This window comes from Oncorhynchus masou, chromosome 16, assembly GCF_036934945.1.
Source record: "Oncorhynchus masou masou isolate Uvic2021 chromosome 16, UVic_Omas_1.1, whole genome shotgun sequence".
NCBI lineage: Eukaryota > Metazoa > Chordata > Actinopteri > Salmoniformes > Salmonidae > Oncorhynchus > Oncorhynchus masou.
The window spans coordinates 4560666-4583184 of NC_088227.1; the positions used below are offsets into that span (position 1 = coordinate 4560666).

The following is a 22519-nucleotide window of genomic DNA, read 5'->3' on the forward strand; positions in this document are numbered from 1 at the left end:
GTCAGGATGTGAGTTGGGTGGGCATTCTATGTTTTGTGTTTCTAGGTTGGTTTTCTGTGTTCGGCCTAGTATGGTTCTCAATCAGAGGCAGGTGTCGTTAGTTGTCTCTGATTGAGAATCATATTTAGGTAGCCCGGGTTTCACTGTTTGTTTGTGGGTGTTTGTTTCCGTGTCTGTGTTTTACACCACATGGTACTGTTTTTGGTTTCGGTTATTCACGTTACGTTTATTGTTTTTGTATGGAGTGTTCAGTTTATGTGTTTAAATAAACAACCATGGACACTTACCACGCTGCATATTGGTCCTCCGATCCTTCTCGCCTCTCCTCTTCAGACGAAGAGGAGGAAAACCATTACACTAGCTAGGTTTCCATCCAATTGGTGACAGATTTTCATGCAAATATTCTAGAATCTGCATAAAGAAAATATGCACATTTTCCCACCAACAAATTGCAGATGCAAATCATTGCATGATGACATAGTGCACATAAAATTGACTTTTTTGTTTACATGTACCGAATGTAAATCTCAAGTTCAATGTGTTTCCATTGCATTTTCAACTCTACTGATAATTTTGTCACAAAGACTGTAAATGTGCCTACTCTGGTCTTGGTACGTGCTCTCTAGCCAACAGCTGGCAGATACAGTGGGGTTAGGCTGTGCTGTTAGGCTAGTCTACATGAGGAGATTGGCAGTTATTAAGGAAACGTGATGACTGACTGTTAGGAAGGTTAGTTTTCACACTCAAATCATGTTTCAGAGAAGATGTTCAATACAATCATGATGACAGACATAAGATCAGTATCTACTGCCTGCTTTGTAGAAACGTGATCTTAGTTCATAAAGATGTGCTAGACTATTAATTAGAGAGCCTATCTCATACCTTTGTTCAAGCATGCTTTGGACCAAGTGCATCCTCTAACGAACTCTATGTCTTTGTCTGATCTATGCAATAGACATAGAAGATAAGTTTCAGTGGTTATAAACATTAGGAAATGAGCTCATACTGTGATCAGTTTGTAACGCTTGGTTCTTTAATTCGTTCAGTTCTTACTCGGTTTGCTGTCTTGTCATCGCTCAATGGATTTGTGCTGGCCATGATATTCCACTACAGAAGAGGTGTCAAAAAGGTGGAATGAGCTTTGGAGAGGAGAGTCAGTCACCTGGGTCATGTTCTTTAGGCACCAAATGACAGAAAACGGACTGAAACGGAGGGACTAACTGTACTTGTCCAATAAGAAACGCTCATCTGAATTTGGAAAAAAAATAAAATGTTTTTTGTTGCCTGCCCTGATGAGTATGTCCCTGACTTGTGAAACCACAAACAGAGTCTTATCCACTGGTCTTTGTCTTAATAACACATTCTGGTCCCAGAACATAGTGTTTGGAAAAAGGATAGATTGTCTTAACGGAAAAGTCTTTTCCAAAGCAAAATGATAAGCAATACAAGTAAATGCACAATAAATACATATTCTCTGTTGATGTCTTAAAGAGTACAGTTGATTTTTTTTTAAAGCTATGTAGTGGACAGGCAGCCATATGGTACAATACAAAATTATATTGATACAGTTCTGTCTGAGGGTCACCATAGTTTACAGAAGCCTGTGAACTGAGGAGTGAGAACCTCCGGGGTGAAGTTTCTGCTAGTGACAGATCTAGGATCAGCTTTCCCTCCCTCCCATAATCCTTTATTGGGGGAAATGCATCTAGGGACAACTTTACTCTATATGATTGGGGCGACTGCGAAATAATATTCCCATATTGTACATCATGGCTTACCTTATTTTGTCATAAAGACAAACACTTTAGCCTGGACCCAGATGTTTGCGCGGTCTTGCTCCTATTGTCGTTGTTGTTGGCAAGACAGCACAAACAGACCTGGGATCAGGCTACAACACACATACTGATTTGAATGAAGCAATGCACCCATCTGAATATCAATTGTGGACTGACCCCAGATTTCAATCTTGCCCAGTTTTTTCTTCATACATAGCCCATCTTGTAAAATTACAGGGAAATACAATTGTCACATATCTTTATGTGGCAATACACTCTCACAAACATACTTAATACAACACCATCTACAATCAAATAGTTGCTGAGGATCATCCAGGCATGTAAAGACCATAGAATCAGAATGAATAGAACGGATTCCCCCATTCAGGTCTATTAAGCAATAACGTTATGCGGCCATTCATTCTATTTCTATGTTAAATACGGGTAGATATACACTGAATGTACAAAACATAAGGACCACCTCTTTCCATGACATAGACTGACCAGGTGAAATCTATGATCCCTTATTGATGTCACCTGTTAAATCCACTTCAATCAGTGGAGATGAAAGGGAAGAGACAGGTTAAAGAAGGATTTCTGAGCATTGAGACAATCGAGACGTGTGCTATTCAGAAGGTGAATGAGAAAGACAAAAGATTTCAGTGCCTTTGGACAGGGTATGGTAGTAGGTGCTAGGTGCACAGTTTGAGTGTGTCAAGAACTGAAAGAGGACAAAATAGGCATACACAAATTCAGCTTACTGCAGTGGCCTGCCCAGTCACCAGATCTCAATCCAACTGAGCATCTGTGGAATGAGATGAATCAAGCTATTCAGAGTAGAGATCCACTACCAGCCAACTTGACACAACTGTGGGAAGCATTGGAGTCAACATGGACAGCATCCATGTGGAACGCTTGACACTTTGTAGAGAGCATGCCTCATCGAATTGAAGCTGTTCTGATGGCAAAAGGGGGCGCAACTCAATATTAGGAAGGTGTCCTTAATGTTTTGTACACTCAGTGTATGTCTATGTATTTAATCATGGCAGGAATCATTCATAAAATAAGGCAGTTGTAGAGCAAAGTATTTGATTCCATGAAGTGATGAAATAGACATTTGCTGTGACATGAATACGGTATAAAGGCTGGTCACAGATCTGTTTGTGCCATTGGTGTAACAATGACACAGCAATGGACAGCACAATGAGATCTGGGGCCAGAACACTGTATAAGGCAAAATGTGAAACAATTTGGTTTACTGAGACAGATGTGAGTCAGACTGCAGTGCTTACATACAGTGCTTTCGGAAAGTATTCAGACCCCTTGACTTTTTCCACATTTTGTTACGATACAGCCTCATTCTAAAATGGACTAAATTGTTTTTTTCCCTCATCAACACACAATACCCCATAATGACAAAGCAAAAACAGGTATAGAAATGCTTGCTAATTTGTAAAAAATAAATCACATTTACATAAGAATTCAGACCCTTTAGTCAGTACTTTGTTGAAGCACCTTTGGCAGGGATTACAGCATTGAGTCATCTTGTGTATGACGCTACAAGCTTGGCACACCTGTATTTGGGGAATTTCTTCCATTCTTCTCTGCAGATCCTCTCAAACTCTGTCAGGTATTTTCAAGTCTCTCCAGAGATGTTCTATCGTGTTCAAGTCCAGGCTCTGGTTGGGCCACTCAAGGATATTCATAAACTTGCCTCGAAACCACTCCTGCGTTGTCTTGGCTGAGTGCTTAGGATCATTGTCCAGTTGGAAGGTGAACCTTCGCCCCAGTCTGAGGTCCTAAGCAATCTGGAACAGGTTTTCATCAAGGATCTCTGTACTTTGATCTGTTAATCTTTTCCACGATCCTGACTAGTCTCTAATTCCCTGTCGCTGAAAAACATCCCCACAGCATGATGCTGCCACCACCATGCTTCACCGTAGGGATGGTGCCAGGTTTCCTCCAGACATGACGCTTGGCATTCAGGCCAAAAAGTTCAATCTTGGTTTCATCAGACAAGAAAATCTTGTTTCTCATGGTCTGAGAGTTCTTTGTGTGCTTTTTGGCAAACTCCTAGCAGGCTATCATGAACTTTTTACTGAGGAGTGACTTCCATCTGGCCACTCTACCATGAAGGACAAATTGGTGGAGTGCTGCAGAGATGGTTGTCCTTCTGGAAGTTTCTCCCATCTCCACAGAGGAACTCTGGAGCTCTGTCAGAGTGACCATCGGTTTCTTGTTCACCTACCTGACCAAGGCCCTTCTCCCCCGATTGTTCAGTTTGGCTGGGCTGCTAGGTCTAGGAAGAGTCTTGCTGGTTCCAAACTTCTTCTATTTAAGAAGGGAGGCCACTGTGTTCTTGGGGACCTTCGATGCTGTAGAAATGTGTTCGTACCCTTCCCCAGATCTATGCCTCGACTCAATCCTGTCTCAGAGATCTACAGACAATTCCTTTGACCTCACGGCTTGAATTTTACTCTGACATGCACTGTCAACTGTGGGACCTTATATAGACAGGTGTGTGCCTTACCAAATCATGTCCAATCAATTGAATTTACCACAGGTGGATTCCAATCAAGTTGTAGAAACATCAAAGATGATTAATGGAAACAGGATGCACCTGAGCTCAATTTCAAATCTCATTGCAAAGGGTCTAAATATTTATGTAATTAAGGTTTCTGTTTTTAATCTTTAATACATTTGCAGAAATGTATAAAAACCTGTTTTTGCTTCATCATTCTGGGGTATTGTGTGTAAATTGCTGAGGATTTATTTATTTAATCCATTTTAGAATAAGGCTGTAACGTAAATATGGAAAAAGTCAAGGGTCTGAGTATTTTCCGAAGACACTGTAAATGCAACATTACCCTTTACCCTCTTCCCATAAAAGATTTGTAAATGCTTGGCGTTTTGCAGTCTTTGGGTGTGTCTCAAATGGCACCCTACTCCCTATAGAGTGCACAACTTTTGACCAGAGCCATAGGGTGCCATTTGTGAACAAGTCAAGTAGATGTGTGTTCCACTGTGTGTCCAGGCTCCAGTCAAAGTCCACATGATGTGAGAGGATACACCAAACCATTGTATTATAGAGGTAAGCTGTGAAGAGAGAGGAGAAAAATAAGTACAAATGAATAATGGCATTTTGTTAGATTAAGTCAATTTATTCAGATACGTAATTGTGCGCGTGCACAAACACACACAAGAACAGCCCGGATGTGGGATGGAAATGATTAAGTTTGTTCTAATAACCAATTTGTGTGACTGATTGAATGAATCCTCACAATCAGTATCTGCAATTTAGCAGTATGCCCAGAACCTTGTTTTGAGAAAGATATCTCAGTTTTAAGGTCAGTTGGTCAGTCACATGAATTAAGCAAACGTTAATTATGAATGAATTATGAATGATGAATAAGCTAAATCATGCAAATATAACTTGTCTGTATATAAGGGAACTAACGGGACTGCCCCGGTGAAGCTCCTGATCGACATGTGTACTTGGTGCATTGAGTTGGTTGGAACCTCTCCAGCGTGCTGATAAGGAACTATGATTTATTTAAGATTGACTGTGTCCCTGTGTAGAATTTCCACAACAAGGGACTGCCATCAGAAAGGTCAAAGCTCTAAACAACAAAACCACTAATGGCAATCAATTATGTACGCCCCTATTGAAATCACACAAAACATGCAGCATATTATGAGTAGACACTTACACTTACAGTGTCTTACAGTATAGTGAATGCATACATTTTGTGTCTAAGTCAGGGTCCCCCCGGGGAATGGCTTACCGGGGAACAGTGGATTAAATGCCTTGTTCAGGGGCAGAACGACAGACTTTTACCATGTCAGCTCGGGGATTCGATCCCAGCAACATTTCGGTTACTGGCACAACCACTTCCTCAGAAGCCAAATATATCATCATCATCATCATCGACACCCGCCAATAACCAACTTCAGTCCTTCAAAGTCAACAATCAATCTGAAACAGTTGGGGGAGTCGCCCAGTTGTCAACCTACAGCCCAGAAGGAACTTGCAATAGAGTTACAAGGTCTGTGCAGTACATGCAGTGTCCAACAGGGAGCATCACTGAGGCATCCAGTTTTAGTCAAACTACAGTAACGGACTCAAGAAATCCTTTATCCACTTCACACTTTGTCCTAAATGAGACGGATGAACTGACATGTAAATGTGCATGTTTTACGTCTGATTTTATCATTTTAAACGCAAGCAAGAGCGCCAAAGACAATTTTCCATTCTGTGTAAATGGACAATACATTTTCCAAAGGTGCCTGTGTCCCAATTCTCTACCTTTCTGTAACATTCATCAATTTGAAAGAAAAGACTGGTGTAAGAAATATGGTGAATTCCCTCATCATATTGTCTACAGCCTCATGTCCAAACCGATGCTGACATGAGGGAGGCACCAGAAAATGTAGCCAAACTTTAATGACACTTTTCATTACATAACTATAGGCTAAACACCAGTCATGTTTGACAGATATAATGACGGATAATTACCATTAATGTCTAAAGGCTTGATTCTGTCAACATACCTTCTCAAGGCACAATTTGTTCAGATCAAATGGTCACAAGATCTGAGAGAGTGAAGGGCAGTGCCTGTTGCGCACCGCACCTAGCTTGAATCTGAGAGGATGCGGTCAGCATTTTGAAACTGTTTAACCATGAATTTAATTGTTTAAAACCTGGACATGGTCATTTTATGAAGACTGCCGTACCTTGTTTCAAAGTAGCCTAACCTAGCCAAAATATGATGACAAGAGTCTGTTTTGAAGACTGCCGTACCTTGTTTCAAAGTAGCCTAACCTAGCCAAAATATGATGACAAGAGTCTGTTTTGAAGACTGCCGTACCTTGTTTCAAAGTAGCCTAACCTAGCCAAAATATGATGACAAGAGTCTGTTTTGAAGACTGCCAAAATATGATGACAAGAGTCTGTTTTGAAGTTTCAAAGTAGCCTAACCTAGCCAAAATATGATGACAAGAGTCTGTTTTGAAGACTGCCGTACCTTGTTTCAAAGTAGCCTAACCTAGCCAAAATATGATGACAAGAGTCTGTTTTGAAGACTGCCGTACCTTGTTTCAAAGTAGCCTAACCTAGCCAAAATATGATGACAAGAGTCTGTTTTGAAGACTGCCTTACCTTGTTTCAAAGTAGCCTAACCTAGCCAAAATATGATGACAAGAGTCTGTTTTGAAGACTGCAGTACCTTATTTCAAAGTAGCCTAACCTAGCCAAAATATGATGACAAGAGTCTGTTTTGAAGACTGCCGTACCTTGTTTCAAAGTAGCCTAACCTAGCCAAAATATGATGACAAGAGTCTGTTTTGAAGACTGCCGTACCTTGTTTCAAAGTAGCCTAACCTAGCCAAAATATGATGACAAGAGTCTGTTTTGAAGACTGCCTTACCTTGTTTCAAAGTAGCCTAACCTAGCCAAAATATGATGACAAGAGTCTGTTTTGAAGACTGCCGTACCTTGTTTCAAAGTAGCCTAACCTAGCCAAAATATGATGACAAGAGTCTGTTTTGAAGACTGCCGTTGTTTCCTTGTTTCAAAGTAGCCTAACCTAGCCAAAATATGATGACAAGAGTCTGTTTTGAAGACTGCCGTACCTTGTTTCAAAGTAGCCTAACCTAGCCAAAATATGATGACAAGAGTCTGTTTTGAAGACTGCCGTATTTTGTTTCAAAGTAGCCTAACCTAGCCAAAATATGATGACAAGAGTCTGTTTTGAAGACTGCTCCAGGACCTTGTTTCAAAGTAGCCTAACCTAGCCAAAATATGATGACAAGAGTCTGTTTTGAAGACTGCCTTACCTTGTTTCAAAGTAGCCTAACCTAGCCAAAATATGATGACAAGAGTCTGTTAAAGACCTGTTTCAAAGTAGCCTAACCACGCCAAAATATGATGACCTGTTTGGGATAAGTAGTCCATAAAACTAAGTAGCCAAAATATGATGACAAGAGTCTGTTTTGAAGACTGCCGTACCTTGTTTCAAAGTAGCCTAACCTAGCCAAAATATGATGACAAGAGTCTGTTTTGAAAGACTGCCGTAATCTTGTTTCAAAGTAGCCTAACCTAGCCAAAATATGATGACAAGAGTCTGTTTTGAAGACTGCCGTACCTTGTTTCAAAGTAGCCTAACCTAGCCAAAATATGATGACAAATCTGTTTTGAACTGCCGTACCTTGTTTCAAAGTAGCCTAACCTAGCCAAAATATGATGACAAGAGTCTGTTTTGAAGACTGCCTTACCTTGTTTCAAAGTAGCCTAACCTAGCCAAAATATGATGACAAGAGTCTGTTATGAAGACTGCCGTACCTTGTTTCAAAGTAGCCTAACCTAGCCAAAATATGATGACAAGAGTCTGTTTTGAAGACTGCCGTACCTTGTTTCAAAGTAGCCTAACCTAGCCAAAATATGATGACAAGAGTCTGTTTTGAACAGTATACCTGTTTTTCTATTATCCCTTTGGCTGACGGGATGCCCTTTACGTCGAGCCCTGGAGGGAATTATTTTATTAAAAGACATGAAAAGTATTTTGTTGTAATTCTAATATTGCAATGTTTTACAGGCTACTAAGAGTGGCCAACCTTCCTCCAGGAGAGCCTTAAAGGGGCAGTGGCTAAAAAAGTTCATGTCAAGCCCTGAATAGTGTTGAGCTGAAAGCAGAACTGAGAAAATATCTGCCAACTAAGTCAACTCAAAGGAGAATCTCCAATGAAAGTGTGTTTAAATCCAGGACTAGGCTTAACCTGTTTCCGGGAAACCACGCCATAGGGTTATGTGACCTAGTTTGGGATAAGTATTGTCCATATTAAACTTAAGTAGCACCAAGAACATTATGCCAAGATTGCAGATTAGTTCCTAAAATAAGTTAGCTAAGTTACTTATTAACTCATGAACTGATATGGAGCTGAGCGAAATAGCTCTGGTCTGAAAGACAAGTATAATCATCATGTGACTACTGTGGAGAGTTCCCAGCATGAATATGCTGACAACTCCTACACTACACATTACAAATAAACAAGATAAAGATGAGATAGATGAACAATGAACATGGGTGAGATTAGGGATGGGTACCAAAACTCGATATTAAACGGTTCTGCTTTCGGTACTGGAGAAATTAAGAAAATACATGTCCTATTTATTATTGCTACATAAACGTTATCTTGCACATTTGATCTCACCAACCGTTTCCAATTTGCAATAAAATGAAGACATTTGTCTATGATGCATTTAGGCTATTCCCAATCCAGAAGAGATGTCTCTGGCGCTACAGCACACACAGCACCCTGCTCTTAATTAGTGACCATGGCTGAGAGAACTAAACGTTCAAAAGTTTGGTTACACTTCACCAGAGTCAATGCTGACAGTGCTCGTTGCCACAAGTGCAACAAGACTTTTGCTTGTAAGGGCGGAACAGGACAGTGTAAAACAGAAGGTCCTCCACACCAGGACAGTGTAAAACAGAAGGTCCTCCACACCAGGACAGTGTAAAACAGAAGGTCCTCCACACCAGGACAGTGTAAAACAGAAGGTCCTCCACACCAGGACAGTGTAAAACAGAAGGTCCTCCACACCAGGGCAGTGTAAAACAGAAGGTCCTCCACACCAGGACAGTGTAAAACAGAAGGTCCTCCACACCAGGACAGTGTAAAACAGAAGGTCCTCCACACCAGGACAGTGTAAAACAGAAGGTCCTCCACACCAGGACAGTGTAAAACAGAAGGTCCTCCACACCAGGACAGTGTAAAACAGAAGGTCCTCCACACCAGGACAGTGTAAAACAGAAGGTACTCCACACCAGGACAGTGTACAACAGAAGGTCCTCCACACCAGTACAGTGTACAACAGAAGGTCCTCCACACCAGGACAGTGTACAACAGAAGGTCCTCCACACCAGGACAGTGTAAAACAGAAGGTCCTCCACACCAGGACAGTGTAAAACAGAAGGTACTCCACACCAGGACAGTGTACAACAGAAGGTACTCCACACCAGGACAGTGTAAAACAGAAGGTCCTCCACACCAGGACAGTGTACAACAGAAGGTCCTCCACACCAGGACAGTGTAAAACAGAAGGTACTCCACACCAGGACAGTGTACAACAGAAGGTCCTCCACACCAGGACAGTGTAAAACAGAAGGTCCTCCACACCAGGACAGTGTACAACAGAAGGTCCTCCACACCAGGACAGTGTAAAACAGAAGGTCCTCCACACCAGGACAGTGTAAAACAGAAGGTACTCCACACCAGGACAGTGTAAAACAGAAGGTACTCCACACCAGGACAGTGTACAACAGAAGGTCCTCCACACCAGGACAGTGTAAAACAGAAGGTCCTCCACACCAGGACAGTGTACAACAGAAGGTCCTCCACACCAGGACAGTGTAAAACAGAAGGTCCTCCACACCAGGACAGTGTACAACAGAAGGTCCTCCACACCAGGACAGTGTACAACAGAAGGTCCTCCACACCAGTACAGTGTACAACAGAAGGTCCTCCACACCAGGACAGTGTACAACAGAAGGTCCTCCACACCAGGACAGTGTAAAACAGAAGGTCCTCCACACCAGGACAGTGTAAAACAGAAGGTCCTCCACACCAGGACAGTGTAAAACAGAAGGTCCTCCACACCAGGACAGTGTACAACAGAAGGTCCTCCACACCAGGACAGTGTACAACAGAAGGTACTCCACACCAGGACAGTGTACAACAGAAGGTCCTCCACACCAGGACAGTGTACAACAGAAGGTACTCCACACCAGGACAGTGTATAACAGAAATGTTGATTTTTCTCCAGAAGAACTGTTAGTCCTTTTGCAGCCTACCTGCACGCCCCATCCGTGTTGTTCTACACCACTGTATTATCTTTTGCAGGAAAATATTGTTTATTTAATTTGTTTTACATTTCTATCATCACAACATTAGTCTTTAATAGTGATTTGTTCAAAACAATGCTGTTTATTTTGCTGGAAATAATTGTTTATTTTACATTTCAGAAAATAAAGCAATGTTAATTCAGTTCATAATTTGGTTAGTTTTTTTTCGTAAAAATTACAAAAAGAACCAATAAGAATATGGTTAAAGTAAAGTAAAGTAAGATCGATAAGCAGTATCGATAAGAGTAGCAATACCGTTCAAATCTTAACGATACACCTAGGTGAGATAAAGAGAGACTTGGGGTCAAACAGACAGGCCTGAATGAGATCTTTAAGGTCAGGGCCCTCTGTAAGGCTCACAAAGTCATTTAAGACCCAAGTCACCCCCTGTACCTGAACTTTGAATTACTCCCCTCTGGGTGCAGGAATAGGGCACCCATCAGCAGGAAAAATGCCAGGTGTGATATCCCTCCTAAATAGCTCGGGCGAATGTTCCCATTGACTCCGTAAGGCCAGCAGGCCAGTCTTTTCTTCTTTTTTATTTAATGTTTTATTTCTTATTTCTTACTATTATTATTTTTATTGCTATGTAACTGTTATGAAAGTTGCATTGTCAATTTTGTTTTGTATTTAAACGCCACTTTAAATGTGTAAATGACACTGCAACAAAATTTCCCCAAGGGACAATAAAGTCAGTAAGTAAGTAAGTAAGAGTATGCTGTGTTGACCAAACGGACAGATATTATATTTGCAATGAAAAGCAAATCCAATATCAGTAACACACATCTGATTTATGAATACATTAGCTGTATATCCATCTTGTTTATTTTAACCAGGGCCATGTTCAGTAGGAAGAAAACATTTTAAAATGGGAAGGTACAACCTGAACATATCCAAAAAGAACACTTGTTTTTGCTTCGCGCTGCAAAACATTTTGTGGATTATTGAACACAACCCAGGTTTACACACAAACCTAGCAAATCAAGGGTTCAAATAGTAATGAAAATCTATCAAATACTCGTGACACTCTAGGCACACCATATTTACAGGTATATATATATATATATATATATATATATATATATATATATATATATATATATATATATATATATATAAAAAATATACACACATCTATGATACATATATATATATGACAAAAAACATCACAACACTACAACACTAAAAAGAGAGACCTAAGACAACAACATAGCATGGCAGCAACATTGTAGCAACACAACATGGTAGAAGCACAAAACATGGTACAAACATTAATAGGCACAGACAACAGCACAAAAGGCAAGAAGGTAGAGACAACAATATATCATGCGAAGCAGCCACAACTGTCAGTAAGATTGTCCATGATTGAGTCCTTGAATGAAGAGATGGAGATACCACTGTCCAGGTTGAGTGTTTTTGCAGCTTGTTCTAGTCGCTAGCTGCAGCGAACTGAAAAGAGGAGCAACCCAGGGATGTGTGTGCTTTGGGGTCCATTAACAGAATGTGACTGGCAGAATGGGTGTTGTATGTGGAGGAGGAGGGCTGCAGTAGTTATGTCAGATAATGGGGAGTGAGGCTTTAGAGGGTTTTACAAATAAGCATTGCGACGGGTATATAGAGATGACCAGTTTCCAGAGGAGTATAGAGTGCAGTGATGTGTCCTATAAAGGAGCATTTGTGGCAAATCTGATGGCCGAATGGTAAAGAACAACTAGCCGCTGTAGAGCACCCTTGCCTGCCAATCTATAAATTAGTCTCCGTAATCTCGCATGGGTAGGATGGTCATCTGAATCAGGGTTAGTTTGGCAGCAGGGGTGAAAGAGGAGCGATTACAATAGAGGAAACCAAGTCTAGATTTAACTTTGGCCTGCAGCTTTGATATGTGCTGACAGAAGGAAGGTCCATACTCCCAAGTACTTGTATGGGGTGACTACCTAAAGCTCTAAACCCTCAGAGGTAGTAATCACAGCAGTGGGGAGAGGGGCATTCTTCTTACCAAACCACATGATCTTTGTTTTGGAGGTGCCCAGAACACGGTTAAGGGCAGAGATAGCTTGTTGGACAATAAGAAATATTTGTTGTAGAGCGTTTAACACAAAATCTGAGGAGGGGCCAGCTGAGTATAAGACTGTATCATCTGCATATAAATGGATGAGAGAGAGCTTCCTACTGCTTGAGCTATGCTGTTGATGTAAATTGAGAAGAGCGTGGGGCTTAGGATCGAGCCTTGGGGTACTCCCTTGGTGACAGGCAGTGGCTGAGACAGAAGATGTTTTGACTTTATACACTGCACTCTTTGAGAGAGGTAGTTAGCAAACCAGGCCAAAGCCCCCTCAGAGACACCAATACTCCTTAGCCAGCCCACAAGAATGGAATGGTCTACCATATCAAAGCATTGGCCAAGTCAATACATTTCTGCCCTTCTAGAGTGGCCCCGGTCAACTGTAAGTGCTGTTATTGTGAAGTGGAAACGTCTCGAAGCAACAGCGGCTCAGCCATGAAGTAGTAGGCCACACAAGCTCACAGCATGGGACCACTGCGTAGCCTGTGAAAATAATCTGTCCTTAGATGCAACACTCACTACGAGTTCCAAACTGCCCATGGAAGCAATGTCAGCATAAGAACTGTTCGTCGGGAGCTTCATGAAATGGGTTTCCATGGCCGATCAGCCGCACACAAGACTAAGATCACCATGAGCAATGCCAAGCATCAGCTGGAGTGGTGTAAACCTTGCCGCCAATGGACTCTGGAGCAGTAGAAATGCGTTCTCTGGAGTGATGAATCACATTTCACCATCTGGCAGTCCGAAGGACGAATCTGGGTTTGGCGGATGCCAGGAGAACGCTACCTGCCCCAATGCATAGTGCCAACTGTAAAGTTTGGTAGAGGAGGAATAATGGTCTGGGGCTGTGTTTCATGGTTTGGGCTAGGCCACTTAGTTCTAGAGATGGGAAACACTTCTTAAGGCTAGGGGAGGTATTCGGAAGTTTGGATTACTGACGTGCCCAAAGTAAACTGCCTGTTAATCAGGCCCAGAAGCTAGGATATGCATTGGATAGAAAACACTCTGAAGTTTCAACAACAAATAATGTCTGTGAGTATAACAGAACTGATATGGCAGGCAAACACCCGAGGAAAATCCATCCGGAAAATGTGTTTGAGCTCCCAGGCCATTCATATGTTGGTATATTGGATTTCCAACCAAAAAGCGCCCAGATTGCAGTACCTATGCCTTCCACTGGATGTCAACAGTCTTTAGAAAAGGTTCCAGACTTTTTGAAGTTGAAGTTGTTGAAGTTGTAGTTTTTCAAGTTGTCCCTCATTAGGACTCTAGTCTTGTGGAGCGCATGAATGAGGGCGCGCACTTCGTTATTTATCTCCGGTATTGAACATACTACATTCAGTCTTCAATTTTATCGTTTATTTACATATTAGGGTACCTGAGGATTGATTAGAAACGTTGTTTGACTTGTTTGGACGAAGTTTACCGATAACTTTTACGATTCCTTTGTCTGCATGTTGAACGAGTGGAATGGGTGGATTACTGAATCAAACGCACCATCAAAACTGACTTTTTGGGGAATATAAAGAAGGACTTCAGCGAACAAAACGACCATTTGTTGTGTAGATGGGACCCTTGGGATTGCAAACAGAGGAAGATTTTTAAAGGGAAGTAATTTATTTTAGCGCTATTTCAGATATTTGTGACGCCTCTGCTGGTTTGAAACATGTTTTTAATGGTGGTGTATGCGGGGCACTGTCCTCAGACAATCAAATGCTGTAAAGCCTATTGTGAATCAGACAAAGCGGTTCGATTACCAAGGTTCTAAGCTAAAGAATGATGTATGACACTTGTATGTTCATAGCCCCAAAAGCGCAAACAACGCCGATCTGGCATTCCAGGCAGGCTCAAGCAAATGCTGAAAGTATTTGAAAGATTTCCAAAACAATTTGAACCCAGGTCTGAATGCCACCCTCTTTACCCATCAATAGTCTGACCTGGGCCTCCCTGCAGGCTGAGTCTGCTGGCGACTGGGCTGGACCTTGATGGCTCCGCGGTGGGGGGACAGGCTTGGAGAGTTGCGGGGGGAGGCGCCAGGGGAGAGTCGGGGGAGGAGTGGGAGGGTGGCTCGGGGGCTTGGGCCACGGAGGCGGGTTTCCTCGGGATGCGTCTGATTAGCCGGCTGACCCATCGCTGCTGCTCCTCCTGAGAGCCGGCCAATAGGAGTAGGTCTTTGGCCGTGGAAATGTCGTAGTTCACTAAGGGAGGAGGTTTGAAGTTAGTGAATACACTAATACAGGAAAACAATTAATTTAAAGAAAACTGACTAATATGTATGCCTACCAAAATGTGCTTTAACTTCACTGTCCTAATAATACAATCGCTGAAGTGGCAATGTTCAAGGGGGACTAACATTCTAAACAGTAATTCCCATTGTTCGAAAACCCTCGCTTGCCCACATGCCCATAAAACCCTATGAATTCAGTGGCATTCACCCACAGAAATATAAAACCTAGACGGGAAAGTGGCACATTTTGTGGCAAGTGAGCCCTCTGGGTTTTAGAACTCTACTGGGTTTATAGAGTTTTATGGAAAGTGGGAGGCAAGGGAGGGTGACCATTCCCCTCTTACTGACCCCTGCAGGGGGCAATGGCCTCCTCATTCCGGTCTAAGTGGTCCTTGTGGCACTTGGTGTGGCAGCGGCGGCACTCCATCGCGGGCGGCGGCTTGAACACGTTCCACAGGGGCCGCGTGCATGCCTCACAGCTCGACGGCAGGTGGTAGAGAGTGGGGATAAACTCATGACCCTTGTGCTTAACGTAGGACGAGCGCTCGCCCGCCAGCGCCAGCGGCTCCACCGCAAACTCCTGCTCCCGCTTGCTCTCGCCCTCATTGGCGTAAAGGATCTGTGAGGTGGAGAGATGGAAAAGGAATAAGGAGCAGATGATATGTTACGTTTCTGTAAATGAGGAGTCGGTTGAAAGTCTTGAAGACAAGATATTGATGTCAATGTGAGTTGTCACCTGGAATATCCTGGGGATTTCTTTGGTGTCAGCACGGTACACGTCTGTTTGAGTGACTGGTCGGACGTGGAACAGCTTACTGCATGGAGGAAAGAATGGAACAATGATAGGCATCTCAATAGAAGCAGTGAGGAAAAAAAAGGTCAAATGAGGACAAACAAGCTTTGTGACTCACTCAATGTCTAGGATCATGTAGGGGTTGGACTGCTCTCGGTCCATATCACTATTGTAGAACAAAATCTTCTTACTGCTTACCACCACGTACTGAGAGAGAGAGAGAGAGAGAGAGAGAGAGAGAGAGAGAGAGAGAGAGAGAGAGAGAGAGCAGGGAAAAAGACAAAATCACACAGTTGGACTCACGTGTCAGTGGAATAATCAATAAAGGCCAATAATCATGTACAGAATAGTCAAAGAGGCAGAAGGGGCACCATACCCTTCTATCCCATCCAAATCTCTTGGTGTTCTTCACAGGAAGTGATAGCCAGCCCTCCAGCCTGGTATCTGTTTTGCATACAGGAAACAGGAAGTACATTAATATTGCTTCATAGGAGCTTCATGACAGCTCTGTTAAATAGGTCAGGAGCCAATCCACACGGCCCACTTCATTGTTTCAACCAGTTAAACCATTGTTGTCGAAACGTGTTGCGTGCATCATGTAATGCTCTGTAGCTAATTATTGTCTCTATACGCTATTTACATGCCTTCCCAACAAAGGTTTTTATTTCTAAATTAATCTACTAATGATGCTTGAAAGAAAAATGGCACCCTATATCTTATCCAAAATGGTACCATTTCTGGTCAAAGTAGTGCACTATACAAGGAATAGGGGGCCTTTTTAGATGCAGCTCAGGATCCCTACACTGGAGCTATTCCAAATCGGGAAAAGGTTGTGAAAGTCCACATAGTTTGAGTTGACTCAACTCAAGGTTAACCGGGGCCACACAAAGTTAGGCTGCGACTTTCCGCACACAGCTGTGAAAACACCAACCACTATTACTGTAGTTGCAGAGTCACTCCCGGGAATGTTACAGACTGACAAACTGCTGAGGCAGGATAGAGAGGGAACGTATTTTGTAGACCATGAGGGGTCGCCTGCACCGCTGCGGTCAGGCTCTGGGGACGGCTGCTCAGTGGTGAGGGCCAACGGTCTGCGGCCATGTTCTAACCGCCCGTCATTTACGTCATCCTCTCTCTTCCTCCTACTCCTTAATCTCAGAGTTGGAGCCAAAGAGAAGGTGAGCCACTCTAAAGGAGGGCTGGGTGGCAATGCTGACAGATTTCTGACTGCGCTGGTAGTGGAAGGCATATATTCGGAGGTCTGGGAGTGACCGATGAACACTACACCATCACAACAGACAGAGAGAGGGAGCGTGGGAGTGGATATCGAAGGGAAAGAAAGGAATAAGGAATTAAAGGTGTATTCAAGGCAGATGTTTAGGCATAGTGAAAGAAGGGGTTGGAAAGTCAATAAGGGACTGACAGGTGGGAAAATATAAGGAAAACTGTGTTGCGACAGAGAGAGAGGGAGGGAAGAGAGGGAAGGATAGAGGGCTTGATAGAGAGGAGTGTTCAGTGCTTTGACTTGAATGTTAAATATGAATGATTTAAAGCTCAAGTTAAAACACTGAACATTTGAGTACATGAAGGTAACACTATTAAGGGTTTCCATTTGAAGAGTTAAGAGGCCAGTGGTAAAGTAAGGGGTGAGAGGTCGGTCTTACCTGGGTAACCGCTGTCGTCCATGTCGTTACTACTGCTGATGCTGGTGGAGTCCATAGAGTTTCCATTTGAAGAGTTAAGAGGCCAGTGGTAAAGTAAGGGGTGAGAGGTCGGTCTTACCTGGGTAACCGCTGTCGTCCATGTCGTTACTACTGCTGATGCTGGTGGAGTCCATAGAGTGGATGCTAAGAGAGGTCAGCTGACAGCGCAGCTGCTCAATGTCACTGTCCTTACTGTCCAAGGCCATCTGGAGCTCCATGCGCACCTGGCTCTCGTCAGATAACACCTACAGTACAGATGGAAATCAAAGGAGGTTGCTGGCACCTTAAATGGGGAGGACAGGCTGGAGCGGAATAAGTGGATAAGTGGTTTCCATGTGTTTGATGCCATTCCATGACCACGAGTCTGCCCTCCCCTCAGCAGCCTCCACTGATGGAAACACACACTTTTAGCTGAAGCATCAAGTTGGTAGTATTTACTGGTGTCTTTATATCGATGTGACTTTGGGAGGCCATTCCAGCCAACCGGCATCACTTTGTTCCCACAGCACTGCCTAGTAATAAGAAAATGAAATGCTCTCATAGTAAAATGTTCACAGCAACGAGTGGTTGTGTGATAGTTAGTATTTGATTTATTTAACCTTTATTTAACTAGGCAAGTCAGTTAAGAACAATTTCTTATTTACAATGATGGCCTACCCCGGCCAAACCCTTACGACGCTGGGCCCATTGTGCCCCGCCCTATGGGACTCTCAATCACGGCCAGTTGTGATACAGCCTGGAATCTAACCAGGGTCTGTTGTGACGCCTCTAGCACTGAGATGCAGTGCCTTAGACCACTGCGCCACTCGGGAGCCCAACCTAGTAGAAGGTTGTGGTTGTGTGATCGTTAGTGTAAGGTTGTGGTTGTGCTTTGGTTGGACTGGCTACCTGTTTAAGTGGTTGCGTGATGGTTAGTGTAAGGTTGTGGTTGTGCTTGGTTGGACTGGCTACCTGTTTAAGTGGTTGCGTGATGTTTAGTGTAAGGTTGTGGTTATGTTATAGACTGACCGCCTGCATATCGTTTATCTCTCTTTGGTACTTTATGATGGTGCTGTTGAGTTTCGCCTTCTCCGATCTCAGCTCCAGCTGTAGCTTCCTGTTCTCCTTCTCCTTCCTGCGCATGTCCAGGGTGTCATCGTGGCGGTGACCCGCACGCATCGTCTCCCTCCGGTTCATGATTTCAGACAGCTTGTTGACCGCCTGGTGGATACAGCCATACATATACACAATATATGGAATGGACAGCACACCGCAATATACACTGAGTGTACAAAACATTAGGAACACCTTCCTAATATTTGCACTTAGAACAGCCTCAATTTGTTGGGACACGGACTCCACAAGGTGTCAAAATCGTTCCACAGGGATGCGTCCCCACACAATAAGTCCCACAGTTGTGTCAAGTTGTCTGGAAGTTCTTTGGGTGGTGGACAGTTCTTGATACACGGGAAAACATTAGAGCGTGATACACACCCAGCAGCGTTACAGTTCCTGACACACTCAAACCGGTACACCTGGCACCTTCTACCATAACCCGTTCAAAGGCACTTAAATCTTTTGTCTTGCCCATCACCCTCTGAATGGCACACACAATCCATGTCTCAATTGTCTTAAACATCCTTATTAAACCTGCCTCCTTCCCTTCATCTACATCAATAAGGGATCATAGCTTTCACCTGGATTCATGGAAAGAGCAGTGTTTTGTAAACTCAGTGTATATTCTCAATGAAAAAGACTTTATGGGCTGGTTTCCCGGACACACGATTCAGGCAAGTCCTGGAACAAAAGGCGCTTTTGATGGAGATTCTAGGAAACTGATTTTATATATTGCATAATATGAAACATTTTAGTTTTGTATCTGTTCTGCTGAACTCAGAAACATGAACCTCCGATACTTTGTACTCCAGGAGCTAACGTGTTATGCTAACCATTACCCATACCAATAACGTGGTCTTGGTTGGGAAAGGGCGACACGAATTTTACAGCGACACTATTTGTAGCTAACCAGTGCTTTCTAGCCAGATAGCTCATATGTAATACACATCCAAACAGTCCCTCACCTGTATCTTAAGTGTTCTCTCCGTCTGCAGACTCTTCTCGAAGGACATCTTCACACTGTTCATATGTCTCTCCTCCTCCCTGGCCTTCTGGAGCTCTGTGAACAAAACCAATACCAAACCTTCTGATAACATCCCTGTAACATTCTGGACAAACTTTCCCATCACCACATCCGGTAACATTCTGGATACTGTGAGGACCTTGAGAGCACATGGACTCCTCCATCACCAAACCAAGAACAAGCATTCCCACAACATTTCTGGAACATTCTGTACACTGTGGACCTGGGCTCAAAGTAGGAAGGGCGAGTGGGGGGAGGGGGGGGGGATACTCACGTTGCTGCATCTCCTTCAGTTGGTTATTGAGCTCCTCTTTCTCATTGGCCAGGTTGGCCACATCCACGGTCAGGGTGCGGTTGGACTCCTCCAACTGTAGGGGGCCACAGGTGATAGGTGAGCATTACACAGGTGAGCATTACACAGGTGAGCATTACACAGGTGAGCATTACACAGGTGAGCATTACACAGGTGAGCATTACACAGATGAGCATTACACAGGTGAGCATTACACAGGTGAGCATTACAGACACCAAGTACAGGTCTCAAAAGTATTCAGTGACACTCTCTCTTTGACAACATTCTCATTTGACTGACTAAACTCAAGCCTCAGTCTCTCTCCCTCTCTCTGTCTCTCGCTCCAACCCATCCCCCCCTCACCGAGCCGATGGTGGCCTCCTTGTCCCCTAGCTCCTGCCTGTGTCGGGCCATCATGTCCTTGATCTCCAGCTCCTTCATGATCTTCTCCTTCTCCAGATCGGAGTACTGCTCCTCGGCGATGGAGCGCGCCAGCTGTTCAGAGTCCACCTTGGTTAGGCTCGCCCCCAGCTGTGCTGCCAGGGAATCTCTGTGGGAAGGAAGAACCGGAATACCAGGGAATGTGGGGATTTGGAAAAATACTGACACTACTGTATGGGAAAATGACTGAATCTAGTCCCGTGCTTTATGTAAGAGCAGTCGCTGGAAGGCCAAAAAGGAAATCCCGGAATACCAGGAAAATGCTGCTTTGGTGCAATCTGTGCAGTATATATGGGGAAATTAAGCTAATGACATGAGTGTCCTGTACTGTATGTCGGGATGGTCACTTGACCTAGGAATACATTAATCTTGCATTGCCAAACGTAATAGGAGAAGGCTGGCCTAGGAGAAGGTTAGGCCTTAGTACACTACAGGTCAAAAGTTTGCTGTCACTTAGAAATCTCCTTGTTTTTGAAAGGTAAGCAATTTTTTGTCCATTAAAATAACATACAATTGATTAGAAATACAGTGTAGACACTGTAAATGTTGTAAATGACAATTGTAGCTGGAAACGGCAGATTTTTTAAATATGTATTTTTAAATTCTTTATTTAATTTTCTTCTCCTTTTTCTATTCTGGTTAAGGCCAGTTTGTGCTGTTCTGTGAACAGAGTAGTACACAGCGTTGTACGAGATCTTCAGTTCCTTGGCAATTTCTTGCATGGAATAGCCTTAATTTCTCAGAACAAGAATAGACTGACGAGTTTCAGAAGAAAGTCTTTGTTTCTGGCCATTTTGAGCCTGTAACCAAACCCACAAATGCTGATGCTCCAGACACTCAACTAGTCGAAAGAAGTCCAGTTTAATTGCCTCTTTTATATCAGTACAACAGTTTTCAGCTGTGCTAACATGGCTGTTGCTAACACAACATGCCATTGGAACACAGGAGTGATGGTTGCTGATAATGGGCCTATATAGATATTCCATTAAAAAAAAATCTGCTGTTTCCAGCTACAATAGTCATTTACAACAATAACAATGTCTACACTATATTTCTAAACAGTGTCTACACTATATTTCTAAACAATGTCTACACTATATTTCTAACATCAATTTCATGTTATTGTAATGGACAAAAAAAACATGTGCTTTTCTTCAAAAACAAGGACATTGTGACCCCAAACTTTTGAACGGTAGCATATATCAATAAGTTCCATTTTCACTTCTATTTTAGGTGCAGTCAAGTCATAAACGTGATATTACTGTGTTTTATATACAGTATATTTCCACACAATGAGGTTAGAATAATATTGTCAAATTGTGAAAATTATGATAATGCCCTTTTAGTATAATAGTCTAAGAGCTGTTTAGTGTCAGCCTGTTTTGGTGGGATGGTGTTTTGGCCTGCCTGGTGACATCACCAGGTGGTAAATTAGTTAATAGACGAATAAGAGAGTTCTCTGCCAATAACAGCTAGTTTTCAGTTTTCCCCTCCCACCATTTTAATTAAAAACAATGACAGTAAGGTACTTAAAAAAATATATATATATACACACACCTTTATTAAACTAGGCATGTCAGTTTTAAGAACAAATTCTTATTTTCAATGACAGCCTAGGAACAGTGGGTTAACTGCCTTGTTCAGGGGCAGAATGACAGAGTGGGGCTTTGATCTTGCACCCTTTCGGTTACTAGTCCAATGCTCTAACCACTAGGCTACGCTGCTGCCCCGTTATTATTACCCAGAAATGATTTGATATTGACATAAAATGAGATCTCCGGGCTGGCTGTAACAGGAGTTTAGAGCTTAAAGTCTGTCTGTGTGACTTTACAGTGTGTGCTAATAATCAAACATCTTGTGTAATTTGGTAAGATTCTCGAAGATCATTGTGTTTGTGATTGATGGCACATCACCTGTAGACTAGGCATCACAAGAGGTTAGGTTACGCTCTGATCACATTACCTGCAGTATTGTCAGGCTATCATTTCGCCATGATAAGGATGAAACACATTATTACATGAGGCTACGGCAAATCACTTGTGGACAGACTACTTAAACACAAGTGGTACCATGTATGTTTACGTGGTCTGTCCATGAGAGATTAACTTTGTGCTAATGTCACTAATCTCCAAGAGCTTGTTAGAAGTGCTTCTTTCCAGCATGGGTCCAGCATGGGTCCAGCTGGGCTCAGTGGTGTGAACAAA

At 42.9% G+C, this 22519-nt stretch overlaps 1 protein-coding gene across 1 annotated transcript in view; it reads right to left on the reverse strand.

The window, feature by feature from the left end:
* Positions 1 to 908: 908 nt before the first annotated feature.
* The window catches only part of LOC135557144 (rho-associated protein kinase 2-like), a 109858-nt gene continuing 88247 nt past the window's right edge, over positions 909 to 22519 (reverse strand). Inside the window, exons 22-32 of the mRNA XM_064990357.1 lie at positions 20238 to 20424; positions 19857 to 19950; positions 19524 to 19618; positions 18472 to 18663; positions 17543 to 17708; positions 16137 to 16204; positions 15879 to 15967; positions 15704 to 15782; positions 15316 to 15586; positions 14678 to 14938; positions 909 to 4871 (exon numbers count right to left, since the gene is read on the reverse strand). Of these exons, the coding sequence (XP_064846429.1) occupies positions 4639 to 4871; positions 14678 to 14938; positions 15316 to 15586; positions 15704 to 15782; positions 15879 to 15967; positions 16137 to 16204; positions 17543 to 17708; positions 18472 to 18663; positions 19524 to 19618; positions 19857 to 19950; positions 20238 to 20424 (1735 nt within the window). The 3' untranslated portion in view covers positions 909 to 4638. The remainder of the gene's footprint in view (positions 4872 to 14677; positions 14939 to 15315; positions 15587 to 15703; positions 15783 to 15878; positions 15968 to 16136; positions 16205 to 17542; positions 17709 to 18471; positions 18664 to 19523; positions 19619 to 19856; positions 19951 to 20237; positions 20425 to 22519) is intronic.